Below are 14,881 nucleotides of genomic sequence, written 5' to 3'. Positions count from 1 at the left end.
GCTATTTATTACCTTTAAATTTTTATATGATATTTGGTCTACCAACGAATTTGAGTTGGCAGACCGAGCTAGTCCTTGAATGTAGGGTTGATCTGGAATGCTATCTAAAAATTTGTCCAAGTCTGACATGAAATATGCAACCGGATCAACCAGGCCTCGTATTCCCTACGAATATTAGCTGGAAGCAAATTAATACATTGAAGGAGCCGAGAAAGAAGAGAAGTGGACTTCATTGTTTCGAACTAGCCTGAATTCTCGAGAGCTTGAAGGTGTTTCTCAAAACGCACATTGATCCTCTGCGGTCATCTAGAATCAGCCCTGAATCTTGGGTTGGACAAAGCTCATGGATACTTTTGAAGACGTACAGTATCAGATACCTTTCGTACCTTCTCTGAACACTGTACAGTCCCAACTTTTTAGCCTCTCCCAATATGAGAGCTCTCTCAATCCTGTGATGTTCCTACTGAAACATCTTGGACTTGCTCGACCTTTGCAAACCTGCTGAACTCATTCGAGCCCAAATGGGTGAGGCATATTCAAGATGTGGCTGGACAATCGACTTGTACAGAGTTAGCATCGTGGTGCTATCTCTAAACTTAAACGTGCGATATATCCAACCACACATTTGAAAAGCCTTACCCACCTTCAACTGGATATGCTCATCGACCTTTCCATTATTTTGGAGGACTACACCTAGATCTTTCATAGATGAGACCTGCTCAATATCTTTACCTCCATTATCTACGAGTGGAGTATTTAAAGGAGCTGACCCAAATGTCATTCAGCGGAATTTCATTCCGTTCAGGGCCATATTACTCTCAGTTACCCAAGAGTAGATTCGATCTAAGTCCTTTGCAAGGCTACTGGAATCTTGGCCATTCCTACCAGAAACTAACTTTGTATCGTCAGCATAAGAAGAGAGACTGGCAGTAATACTAAGCTTTTGAAGCGGGGCAACGAATATTATAAACAAGAGGGCCCCTAAGATCGAACCCTGGGGAACACCTGACTTGACATCATGTATGTCACTAAGGGATCCCTCAACCTTAACCAATTGCTTCCTACCAGAAATGAAACTTTTTAACCAATTGAGAACCTTGCCTTGGATCCCAATCTCATGGAGCCTGTTAACTAAAAGACCATGATCTACGTGGTCAAAGGCATTGTCAAAGTCGAGATAAACAACATCGACTGATTCATGTCTCTCTAGTCCATCAATAACCTGCTCTATATATTCAATCAGGACCAGGAGAGCTCGAAAGACTTAAGTCCCTGATGGCCTCTAAAGCATCTTATCTTGACTACAAGATCATCTAAACGCTCAGCTTGACTAACCTTGTCAATCTCAACAGACTCATCTTCAGAGCAACGAGCTGTTGCTTCCGAACTCAGTGGGTTGAAAATCTCTCTAAATAGACGAATTATAACCTTTCATTTTAATAGTACTGGGGATTACATTCCCTGTAGCGGTTAGAAAAGCCCGTGAAAAACCAAACCAAAAAAAAAAATTCCATGATCACTCTTCCATTCTACATTCAACAATAAAGATCTAATCGAATTAATCACTCAATTACAGGGACAGAAAACGAACTGCTTTGAAGAATATGGTCATGATTAAAACGTGATTCCTCACCCCTCTCAACAGGATTTTGGATAGCCTTGATAATATGCTAATCATGAGTCTGTAGCTTAGCTTGTTACTCCGATTACAACTTTTAAGGAGTGTACAACACTTTCTTTTCGAGTCTAGTCTTAACTAAACTACCACTCGGCCACGTAATACATCCTTTACATATATATTCATCAATCCGTTTTGAAGAGCTCTGTCTCTCTTATCATGGCAGTTTTTTGAGATACACTTCATTACAGGTTTGTGCAACATTTTTCTCCTTTAAAAGTCAGACAGACACATCTAAACATGTTTTCATGGTGTATCAGTGAATGGTTATTGGTTAGGAGATGGATAATTAATGTGGAAAGAATTGGCCTGCTATCATTTTCAAGAAACTTGAAAACAGTGTAATATTATTTCTAGCTTGTAATGAAACAAAATCTTAGAAACAAAACTGTTGTGAAATAGTTGAAGTGCATCATTATCAATATGCTGTTGCAGAATTCAGGTACCTTTTTATCATGCGATATTAAAGATGCATGTACTAGATGCTGGTCTAGCTGCTTGGTCTGAGAGGCATTCAGCTTGAACAATGCAAGAATCTTCTCCTCAGGTTTCTTTGTTTGTTTGTTTGTTTGTTTGTTAGTTACAAAGTCAAATGGCAACTCTCTCACTGGGCCTTCCATCTGATGATAGGTGTCGGACATGATGTGTATTCCCTCGTTGTCGTCACAACCAACATAAATTATTACTTCACCCTCGGGAATGAGGGCAGATTTGCAGTGTTGAAGTAGCAACTCATGCAGTATTTTGAATACCTCAAAGTATTTTCGACTTGGCCAGCCTGGGATCGACCAGGTTTCGCAAATTGGAAAGAGGATGCTCTACCAAATTGGTACCGCAGCAAGCCTACACTTCAATTGAAATTGTATACAATTCTGACGTTTAATGACCTAATTCATTTCTTAGCAAAATATTTTTGAAATGAATTTGTGTGTTTTGTAATATCTTTTACATTGTTTTGCACTGTTTACTCAAAAAAAGGGTCAAAATTTTACCTGGTGTTTTCAAGTATATCATTTTGCTGCTAACAGTGTGTTCTAGTTTGCAATTTTTCAAGTAAGCTTTTTTGTCTAAAAAGCTGGCGAAAATGGAGAAAGAAGTTATGAATAGAAAATAAAAAGCATTATTCGTTTGGTAATACGGGCAATTTGATGGCTTTTGCAGGCCAAAAAATAGGACATAAGCCTACTTTCAATTATTTCATATCATTTATTTTATCTTTTCTTTTTTAGCATCATGAAATCATAGTTCACGACAAATTGAATGAGTAGTTTACAAAGGCTAGTAACATTAACTTGAGGGAGCCGTATGAATTATTTGCAAAACATTGAACTTAAAATCTATTTGTATTGTTGTGGCAATTGTGGTACGTTATGATATTCCAAAAGGACGTTTATCCAAACAGAACAATTGACTTATCATGCCTTCCTCCATGTCTACCCTCAGGGATGACCGCATGCTTGCCCATTAAAGCTGTCAGAGCAACAATTCATGCAGCAATCTGCAAAGAAGCTTGACTTGGTTAGTCTGGGATCAAACCAGGATTGTTAAATTGGAAAGCACAAAGCAGATGCTCTACCAATACGGGACCACACACCAAGGACGACTTCACCACATAACGTCGTCCTTGCACACACCTAGCCTCCTCTCCCCAGGTATGGTAGGTTCAAATTATTGTGCTGAGAGTTATCATGACATAATGTTCCTTTTCATTGACTATTGCTTGATTTGGAAGGCAAAAATAGCCTCTTAAGTCCTCCAGAAGGAATTGGTGGAAATGTTTTGACAAGTTTATTTGTAATTTTTTGTGCAAATTCAGGTGATTTTTTATGCAAATTTGCTGTAAACAGAGACCATATTCCTATACAAATTTTGGCTGGCCCTATTGATAATTATCATAACCTTCAAAATAAAAACGGTGTGTTTTGATGACTTATAACAACCTCACATCACAGATCTTATTCACCATGTTTTCCTTCAGACGGCACTTGTTCTAGTCACTACTAACTAGTAAGCACCAGTAGTCCATGTGTCAGGTTCTCCTTGTTCACAGCTTTCTTGAAGCTCAAGAAAACGCAATTTTCAACATTTACCTGGCAGCCCTAACATCTTGACTAACAAATCGGACCAAAGTTTCTACTGGCAGCCGAAAGGTAATTGCGGTTGAAATGGCTTTTTGTTATGACTGGTATTGGTCGAGGTACGTCCATAATTTGCAGTGGTTTTTGAATGGCCCCACTGCTTTTGTCTGGCTTTTAGTTTCTCAGGGTCTCCCAAATACATAAAATGTGCCCCAGAGCATTCGAATTCCCTTTTTATAAAGTTTCGATAAGTACAGAGAACAGCTCACAGCACACGATTCATGTCTCAAAATTGGTTTCAAGTTGGTTTCAAGTTTCCACGGACAACTTGATTTACTAGGGTTCCACGACTTTTTCCATCAACAAATTAATTCATTTTACGAAATATTTTGATCGTATCCAACTTATTTCGGAAAAGGTGAATAGTTTAGGAGATGCGCTATTTTTTCGTTCGTTGTAAGTGCATCTCCCCAGTTGTCTTTGATCTTTGGGAAGTTTTGGAACATATCAAATTGGCTATAAATGTATTCAATATTTACCATAGCCCCCTTTCAAAACTTGTCCAAGTTAACTCATTATTGCGCTACTTTTAACCCTTGTTCTGGAAGATAATCAAATTGCATAACATGTCTGATGCTTCCAAAATTTGTGTGGCAGTTTCCTCTCTCTTCAAACAATGATCTTAAACGGTTGTGGTCCATTACAAAGCTGAAACTGATTAGCAGGGGAACCAATCCACGAATAAAAATATGTCGGGCCGGTCTTGTAAATTATGACACATGGCTTGGAGGCCCAGATTTCCAGGTCTTAGCTTTGACACATCGACCATATTGAGTTGCGCATTTGATTAATGGAACTATTAGTTTTTTTTTACAGTCAGTTCATCCATTGAAAAACTTCGGGTCGAATTGCAAAAGTTGCTGGAGAGGTACGTTCAGCTGAAAATGGAGCTCATAGAAAACGATTATCAACAAAACTGGTAGAACGCAAGAAACAACTGCATTCGTAAATGTATAAGCTGCCCAAATCAATCCCAGTCTGTCTACAAAGATCGTTGGATGGGGAAGAATTGGAAGATCAAATGGGGATGAGAAGCCAGTACTTATGGGGATTTGTGTTGAGTGTAAAGAGTATCGGGAATCAAGGATAAAAAGGCTCAAACCACCACATGGAAAGTAAACTGCATGCACCATACTAGACATTTTGATGGACGAGTTTAGGGAGCTATCAAATCCTACTGTTTTTGAATTTTGAAAAGGACGTAATTGGATATGCAAAGTGCAGCAACAAAGTGGATAGAAAAGTGCAACTTAAAAGGTCTCATGAGTGATCTAAACTTTGTCGATTTACTATCCAATTTAAACCCCGGACCGTAATCACGCATCAAACCCATCTGAGCTCGTGGCCCAAAGATTTCCGGTGACCAAACGGAGCACATTGGATTACCGATTGGTCTCGTCTTCGTTTCTGCCGTACCTAAAGTCCTAAAAGTCAAACCTGGTCTTCAAATCAGACCATTGTGTTTAAACCTTGACTTTAGATGCGAACAAAAGGACTAATGGAATTCGTTCATTGAAACTTAGTACATTTCTTCTTCGTGACCATCACTCTCTGGCCGTGTTTAAATTTATGATCGAAGATGTGCAGGAATGTTACCTGGATCTTGAAGTGGAAAATGTGGTAGCAAAAAAGACCTATCTCTCAGACAGCAAGCTATGCAATCCATAGACCCTGCACTATTTTGAGAGGCATTGATCGCTGTTTGAACAAGTTGGTTCGACTCATTGAACTTAACTCTCATAACGATCACAGGTGTTGTCAATACAACACCTTTGACTTGTCCCCCTTAATTAAGCAAAAGCCAGTAAGGACACTTTAAGTTTGGATGGCTGGTGTCAGGGTGTTCGGGATAGGTACTGAGATCACAGCATGGACGGAAAGATCAATTCTCTCCCGAAGATTACCAGTTCTAATACCAAAGGAAACCTACTTGCTATTTTTTAGAAATCGACTTCAGCCAATGCCATTCTTTGAAAGTACTCAGTGGGTTGTTGCTTATGGGGTTTTGTTTGATAAAATATGCTCATTCAAAATTTTCCAGTGTGTTGTACAATCATCTGTGTCCTTGGAAAGAGATGGCTGGCGGGACTCTGAATTGTACAAACATATGCCAGGGGTGCCAATTTCTCATCAAAAACTAAGGAAAATACAAATTTTTGGCCCGAACAAAATCAGTCAAAAAAACCTAAAATGCATAAAAGTAATAATGTGAAAACGTACCAAAGATGCAAATGATGCCAATATTCAGGATGTAAATAAATGTTATTTACGTAAGTTTGAGAACCTAGTAATAACAATGAGATTGATATCAAAGCACAAAAAAGTGTATGCAACAAGGCCACCGTTGGCGTCATTAACTTGTTCCAAATGGCTGCGAAAGCCAGCAACTGCATAGTGGACTTCATTTGGAGTGAATGGGGCTCAAACTGTCCGAATATGGGACCCGAGAGAGTCCATATTTTGATGAAGCCTTATTCAGGCCACTCCTTCAACACGCCGTCATATCTAATAATCCAAGGGGGTCAGAGTGGGTGATAAAAGAGGCCAGAAGTCTTTTTGGGGCACAGCTCGAAGAAATTGGTCTCAAGGTACCATTGTGTTGTGCTGGCCATATGAGCCTGGACATCATCCTATTGTCGGATGTTGTGAATGCTTCTAAGATATTATTCCTTGTGCCAACGTAACCCTTTACTTTTTAAAGGTTTCGGAAATCATTGTCATTGATTTCTATCTCAGCATTAATAAAGAATGGGGGATTAAATCCAACATCGCAGAAAATTTTACCAGAACCCTTACCTTGGCTGGATTTTTTGTTCTTTTGGTTCTTTGAACGGTTGTGACTTCCCACGGGACATCGCAGATTTGGTCTAGATGGAAAAAGCAGTCATTTTGACAATTGGAGAAAGCATCGAGGTACAGCAACTTTTATACGCTAAACACAGTAACAGTGCATGGGCGATGTTTAAAAGACGTTTCAAAAGTGTACGAGTGCGTTGCTTTTGAAGTGGCGATATGAAGTATCTTCTCATCATAGCTCTGTTTTCTCGTCCCGTATTATTTTTCAGCGCCTTTCTCATTGTTTTATGTCTCATATTGAAATCTCAAGCAAGGACACCAACAATACGACGGAAAGTTCTCCAAACACGGGCTGGAGTGCCTGAATGACAACCCATGTCCTCTTGAGCATCGGTGGTCGGTCTCCTGGATGTCTTTTGATACTTCCAGTTCCCTTAAAAAGCGTTTTCAAACGATGCCCGAATTGGGGAATAAATCTGAACGAGAATGAAATCTTCGTTCATTATACTCAAAGCTCCTAGCTGATATGAACTTTTATACTCCAGCCTTCGACGATTCTATTTACAAGATGATCCAATCCTATCTTTGAAAGCCGACGTATTTAAGATTATAAAAACGAAACAAACCAGCCCAAAGTACAAGGCCTAACTCGAACTGCCAATTCTAATTCATAGCAGGATCAGATATTTTACCATGCATAACCTTGCCCACTATCCCATGGCAACTCATGTCTTTGATTTTTTACCGGGGATTCCAACCCCTGTATCGGCGGAAAATCCGAAAAATGGACAGAGCAATGCTTTGCTCTAAAATTTGGCACAAGTAGCTTACGGGCATGGTCATGAACATTTAAAATTTTTGAATCAGCCTTTAATTGAAGTCGTGCCTTTTTGCTTAGCTCTGTCCTATTCGTTTTCTCTTTATGTGCTCTTTTTTATGTGTCACAGAGCCGTTCGGGCACTCTTAGGCGGCTTGGACTAGCTTGAGCCGTTATATGCATTTTTTCTTTTTTTTTTAGCACTACCATGGCCTTAATTAACCACAAATGTTATCGTTCTCAATCAAAAAATATACTCTTTGGCACACTTTTCATTCAAAAAATGTGTATTACATGACTGAAAAAGTTATGAGCGTCAAGTATGATAAACTTGTTGAATTGGCGGAACTGACTATCACAGTGAGTTTGACTTTGCCCTTGCGATAGTATGAGCCACAGATGAGCCGGCCAGTAGATATAATGACTTCAACTTCAAATGAAGATATTTGGCTAATGAGAAAGTAGTTGATATTTTTTGAATGAAAGGTAAGCCAAAGAGTTTATTTTTTGATTCAAAACTATGACATTCATGATTAAGGCCATGGTGGTGCTAACAAGGAAAACATGCATGTAACGGCTGAACCTGATCCAAGCCGCCTAAAAGTGCCCGAACGGCCCTGTGACACTATTTCATCTCCCAGCGGTAAGTAAAATATGAAATCACGTAACCTGTAGAGATCATTCCTCATCCCATATCTTTGCCCTGGGTCTGAACATTGTTTTGGTGGCAACAATGGGAGGGTAACCACCATCCTTTAGGTTAAAATTAGATCATGTGCAGTATGACAAAAGTGCATGTGCTCAACACTTTCTCTTAATGAAAACTTGAGGTTTAATGTCAAACAAATCTTTGAGTGGGGACAAACATTGCCCAGATTTTTACACACACACACACACCCTGAATTTCATCTGAATTTCCCTAAACATGACCAAAACCATTTAATTTCCCCAAACATTGTGGTTATTTTAAGGTTAAAACTGGTTAAGTATCTTTTTGCCCAAATGTTTCATTTAATGCGTTCTTGAGAGACCAAGGGTCAATTAACACCGTGTTAAGTAGGGAAGGTAGATATTAGTGCTGGGGCTAGTCCAGACCCGAGTCCGAGTGCACTCGAGTCTTTTACTCGATTTTGGAGGAGTTGTCCGGACTCAAGTCTTTCAGAAAGGACTCGAGTCCGGATTCATCAAAAAAATATTTATTTATTCTTGAAATTTCGCAAGACGAGTCTTTTTGCTTGACCTGGCTTTAAAATTGCCAGTAAATTTAAAATCCCCTCGGAGTATTGGCGGTCACGCAACTTTGTCCGGCTCTTGGCCAAATGCCATCAACGACGGGAGCTGACAAAAGATATCTTCAATTTAACCCACCCACTCTATTTCAATAACCAATATTTTCATCATTTACCTCTACCCACCTGTATATCTTCTATCTGTAATTCCTCTCTTCACTTTTTTCATGTACGTTGAACAATTTCTGTATTCACTTTTTTCATGTACATTGAACAATTCTAGTCATACTCATTGTGATATCATTTTCTAGTCAACTATTTTATTGACTTTCCCGTTTTGACATTTCTCTTGTTTAACAATGTTGTATAATGCCTATACATCATATTTTATAATTATTTTGACGCTTTGACATGATCAAGAGTCAAAATTAAGATAATAAAAGACTCTAGTCCTCTGCTGGACTCGAGTCTTTTGTCGGACTCAAATCCGGACTCGGCGAGTCAGGTAAAAAGTCAAAATATCAAAGGGCCCGTACGATTCCGACTTTTGTTGGACTCGCCCTAGCACTAGCAGATATTGATTCTATAATCTTGTTGAGTTCCAAAAATTTGTTGTTGGAAGTTGGGGCTTCCTCTCTCGTCCATCCAAGCTTGTAAAAAAGGAAACCTAGATTGAAAAAGATAAGCCGCAAAGATTACATATAGAAAAACTCCGAAGATAGTGAAGGAGAGCCTAGAGTTCAAAAGTACCTTCTACAGAAAAGTCTTCTGTTTAGAGTGCACGAAAAACGAGCATTGCGGATTTCTCATTATCGTCAGTCTCCAATGATTGAACTCTTTGCGGAGCAGGATTTTGAGCCTTTTACGTAGACGTCTTTCGCGCAACCTTAGAGGTTTCTCAAATGGGCCGTTTATTCAAAGGGAAAGAAACCCAGCCAGATAGCTCGAGTTTGTCCTTTTCTTCTCGTACATGCGCTGGAAACCAGGCCTCAAAAGAGAGTTCTTCAAAGATATGAAGGTATTACATTACGAGAGCATCAAACAAAATATGTGTGGTTAAAAAAGTATACCCAGCTCTTTGGATGGGTCTGACAAGATTTGATGCTTTTAAAAAGCAAAATTACTCAGCATCGTCCTTTCTTTGAAATCAGAAACATTAACCTTGAGGATCTACAAACAGCAAGCTTGAATCCAGATAAAGAGATAGCACGGATCTTTGTGTAAAATACTTTCTTAATCTAGTGGTTGTCATGCGGTGGATATGTCAAAAAAAAGGCAAGCAAAGGCAGGCCATCAGATCCAGGGTCGTCTGACTTTCGTCTTGACCAGAGACGAGACCAATAAGACGGAAAAATGTATCTGAGGGCTAAACATTGCCATTGTTGGACATGAAGCAATTTTCTCAAGCAAACTTATTTTCGTCCATCTGAATTCAACGCTAAATGCTACATGTGCCTTCTATTGCTATGTGGCCTTTTGGTAAGCATTTACTCGACCGCCCTGGTCACAAGCAAATGAACCGGCTTTCCTTTTTGAAGTGGAAAAGAGGGAATTCTCTCCTTGTGACTTGAGTAGGGTCTGACGTCAAGGCCAGTAAATTGGAACGAAGTGTTCTGACTGACTGTCTTAGAGACTGTCGCAGGACACGAGTTCTTTTAGGACGGCTCTGTCCTACAAGATCATAAATAGTAATCAAGTATGTGTTTGTGACCTACTATGATCTCCTTGCGATTGGTGGCAACAAGTTAACCAAGGAGCACCATGGCGTATCAATAGTAGAGAGAGGTTCGTACAAATTCTGCTATCTTCATTTTGATATTGTGAGACCTGACAATTCCCAATTTCTGAATTCAGTCCTTGCTCAAACTCATGAGGTGATTGTAGATACCCATTAAGGCTCTCACATTCACGAACATGTTGCTCAAGGCCACCGATGTTCCCTTATATGTCAGGGAAGACTCCATCACCACAGGCTATCGACAAAATCTTTCTTATAAAGGTTGTTTGAACAGGTACCAAATAAGTTTCTGCTAATCAATGGTAATATGAAACGTATGTGCAATAAACTCATTCGCATTCCAGTTGGTTTTGGCTTCACAACGAGACCGTAAACATTTGGTCCCACTTCCTTGGGTTCCTCTTCTTCTTGTATTTCCTGGTCAGGATCTTGTTGTGTCCTCCAACCAACGTGCAATCTCACTTTGAACTCCTCCCAATTATTATTCAATTGATCTCTTATCAGGTAAATACCAATCCTGTTTTGACTACGAGGTTTAAACGAACCATGTTATGAAATGATGTTGTTCGGCATGAACAAAAGTACCCTAATATTCGTTACTCACTTGCGGCGTACGCTGTCGTGTAGGGCAAGTAAATAGATAAGACGAACCGTTTTGTTTATTCATACGTGCACTTGAATAAGTAATGTAACATGAAGAGTTGGTCCAATAATTATTCTTCCTAAGCCTAGGACAAGTTGATTACTAAAGTCCGCCAGCAAATCGACTTCAACACGTCATTTTGTAAATGACAAAAATGCTACACGGGAAAAGTGGTATCTAATTCTTTGGCAAAGCAGAAATTCTTTGGCTTCCTGAACTTATACTACACCAAAATGATATCTCACACCTGTCTTTTTCCACAGTTCTGTATGCTCTCATCGAGTCTTTTCCATACATTTTCGTGCCACTCTGAGAATGCCCACAAGTCCTGGCTTCAATTTGATCATTTTGGCATTTTCTTTGCTCTGTTCGGCACTTATATTTCGTTCATCTGTGATACATTCACTTGCCATCCAGTAAGCTCTTAAAACTGTTGAAAGGTGGTAGGGTTCCAGTGTTTAATGGGTCAAGGGGCCATCGTTTTTACTTTTTTTAGGGCTGGAAGACCCTGCATCTTTCTGTGGTCGTTTTTATTTTCGCTGTGATCGGCTACCTTCGATATTCACCCACTCTGGACTCCAGTCCACGCACCACAAAGATTCAATTATTCTTCTTCGTTGCAATGGGCATGTATGCCCTTATTCCATTCGCGCATTGGGCGTGTCTTGAAGGAGGGTTATCGAGTTTGGCAGTTCAGGTGAGAATGTCTGTGTCAAAACTAAAGATAAGAACCACTAGGAAATGAACGACAATAGAGGCATTGCATTAGGGCGGCTTTCCACTACTGAATTCTGGCTTCTAGAATTCAGTCGCCTACATTTTCATTAAATGCTTACAAATGGGAATGATTGCGTATTTTTTTGTTTTTTTTTGCTTTCTTTTAAACCGATTTCATTTTTTTCCAATTACAATTACGCGTATATGATGCATTGGTAGGAGCAACGAACAGTTTGTCTATAACTCTTACAGCCCATAGTCCCTTTACGCTGCACGAATTATGTTTTACGTTCTGCACTCCAGAGGGCGCTTTGTCATTCAGCCTCTACCAAAAAAAGGGCCGATTGGGCCAATTCCTTGTTATTGAATTATCATGCGTTTGTGTTGTTTTTGACTAATTCTATCAAAATCTTATTTTCAATAAGTCCCTCGGGTCACATAATGTCCGGAAAAGAATTTGCGTTCAAGGCAAGGCAAGAGCACTTTATGTAGCAATCTACAGTGCCTCTTCCCGTTTTCTTTGGGCTGTGCTAGGACACTAAAGCAAGGAAACGCCACTTTTTTGTGATCACTAAACCTTTCCCGCCAAGTAAGGCCTAAACTTTTGCGGCTGAAATTTTTGAATGTCAATTATTGGCATAGTTATTGAACAAAATATGTGACTAATATCATTTTCATAACCATTGATGGTATGTGCTTAAAACCAGGCATTTAGATAAACTTAACATGACTTTAAACATGTCTTAAATAACAACAACTGAAAAGCGCTAGTTAGGTTTTCTTGATGAAGCAAGAATTTGCTCAAACACAATCATCAATTCTCTTTTGCCAATGGTATTATTTGTAGAAAATTGTTTCAAAAACATCTTGACTGATTTTAAAGTAATTTAACGCGTTTGCTATGAAACTATGGTTCTCACTCTGAATATGGCCCTCAATCCAAAAGCAGACATACTGTAGCTCTGAGCAACATATTGCCCTTTAAACTCATGTGGATACTTCATAATTTTAAGAGATATGGCGCCTGTTTTATTTGACAATTTTGGTATTTTGGATGCTTTTGCAAGAAAAACAATTTATTGGAGTCCAAAGTTCCAATTGAGATCTAGTCTACTGTACTTTGGTATTACTCTGTGCCCCTTAAATAATGCCTACCTTTTATGCAAACTTCCTAATTAGTAGAAATTTAAACTCTACAAAAAGATAACTCATTCGTTTTTCATCAATGCCTGATGTTTTTGTCTAATGTGTGGGTTAAGACAAAATTATCAATTGTCCATCCCAGATATTCTAATATGTTAACATTTATGCACATGCACTTTTATTGCTTATTCCATGCATTTCTTTTATATTTTGTTAGTGCAAGTTCCTCATCAATTAACAAAGTGATTCTTGTTGATTTTCTATCTATACGTGTTTTTGAGCCAGTTTTACGCAATATTTCACTGATTTGAAAGACCATTTGATTGTTTTTGATCAATTTGATGTTCATGGGTATTTCATTTATTATTCGACTTTCGAAATTAAATCAGAAATATTTAGTATTTGGACGGAGTTGTATATCAAGGAGATCATAATTTAATTAATAACACTTTACTGTACTATGTAGTACGGATAATCTTGTTTTATTGATACTAGAGTTACTGTCTTGATTCAACGCAATGGCCTAAGTTGGCGGTGAGGGGAAAGCCGTATCGTTTCCTCTCTTTAGAGTCCCTGGGCCGTGTCACGTTGCAAATAAGGGCCCTTATTTACATGATATGAGGATATATTCATTCCTTTTCGTCAGGAACCTCTAACAACAGAAAAGACAATAGTGCAGGCTATTGATGAATCCAGGGTCCCTAGTGCAAGCTATATGCAAAGTTTTCTTTTCAAAAGGTTACAATAAGCAAAATGTAATGCTTTAACATATTTTCTACTGTAGCACAAAACTTCTGGGAGAATCTTTGAATTGCTTGATCTGGATCGCTTTCGAATTCCATGCAATGACAATCCGTCCATTTACATTAGTTACAAATGATAATAAAAAGTAACTTTCATTCCAGAACAAATTGAATGCCATGATGGTGCCATATGGAATAGCCGGGATTGGCCTTTGCTTCTACGTAAGCCACTTTCCTGAGAAGGTGTTTAACACAGGTCAAGTGGATGTGTTTGGCGCCTCTCATCAAGTTTGGCACGTTTTTGTTTTCGTTGGCATGGTTTACTGGTATTTGGAAAGCGCCCACACGCTTTTCTCTAGGGCCTGCTCCCCATTACACATCGTGGATGATGTGGACATTCCAAAACTTCTTCTCAATTCAACCACTGCAGCTCTTTCCTTAGTCAAGGGTATATTCTGACGCCTGGATCAGCCGCAAAAAAGATATTATGAAAATAAGAGATTATTTGACATCCTAGAAGCAAAGCATACACCCTAAACTTTACGAAGTGGTCCTGAGCGTCCAACCAACCATCATACAAGTTAGACAGTATCTATGGTTGTCCCCTTTTGCAAACCAGAGCAATATCTACCTTTTCGCAATTTACCTTAGAAAACTCACATTAAACATTTAAACCCACTTACGAACTTCTCAATCACTTAATTCAAGTTCAACGAAGACTTAATTGATGTAAGCTAGTTGATAATTGTTGGTTTCTTTATCAATTTATGATTATAATGGGTCAATTCCGTCTTTCGGAATTGGAAGACGAAAATCACAGTATTGCACTACTGTATCAAGGTTGGTGACTCATTGATAGATGATTCATTCGATATTTATCTCACATAGTAGTACATCCTTGAATAAAAGATGACAAAATCGATCACTTCATTTGACTTACACACCTCCACTCTTACCAAAGAATCAGCGTTTAGGTGACGCCACTTTCAACGTGCTTTTTCTGAACCAATCATTTCTGGCTGTTGTGCTGCATGACTGGCATCCTGTCTCAAACTAGTGACTACACTGCTGCCATTTCTAGGGGTCGGAAATGAGGATTTTCGTCAAAATAAGTTAAGGAAACGTTGAAATAAGGTATTCGTTGTGACTGAAAAAGGCCTAACTCCATTGACAATTGAGGTATTCATTTGGCTCTAAAAAGCAAGAATTTGGTAGAATAATCTATTTGTCGAATCTTGA

General features: G+C 38.9%; 1 protein-coding gene across 1 annotated transcript; it reads left to right on the top strand.

Moving 5' to 3' along the window:
• Positions 1–10,224: 10,224 nt before the first annotated feature.
• On the top strand, positions 10,225–14,564 carry LOC131882820 (progestin and adipoQ receptor family member 3-like). The gene is made up of 6 exons (XM_059230090.1): positions 10,225–10,443; positions 10,513–10,670; positions 10,741–10,900; positions 11,303–11,455; positions 11,536–11,736; positions 13,805–14,564. The coding sequence occupies exons 2-6, from the start codon at positions 10,573–10,575 to the stop codon at positions 14,099–14,101; spliced, it is 909 nt and encodes a 302-aa protein (XP_059086073.1). The 5' UTR covers positions 10,225–10,443; positions 10,513–10,572; the 3' UTR covers positions 14,102–14,564.
• Positions 14,565–14,881: the final 317 nt, after the last annotated feature.

Source organism: Tigriopus californicus, chromosome 6 (genome assembly GCF_007210705.1).
Source record: "Tigriopus californicus strain San Diego chromosome 6, Tcal_SD_v2.1, whole genome shotgun sequence".
Lineage (NCBI taxonomy): Eukaryota > Metazoa > Arthropoda > Copepoda > Harpacticoida > Harpacticidae > Tigriopus > Tigriopus californicus.
The sequence above is the reverse complement of the archived record's forward strand: the minus strand, read 5'-3'. Positions and strand labels throughout refer to the sequence as shown.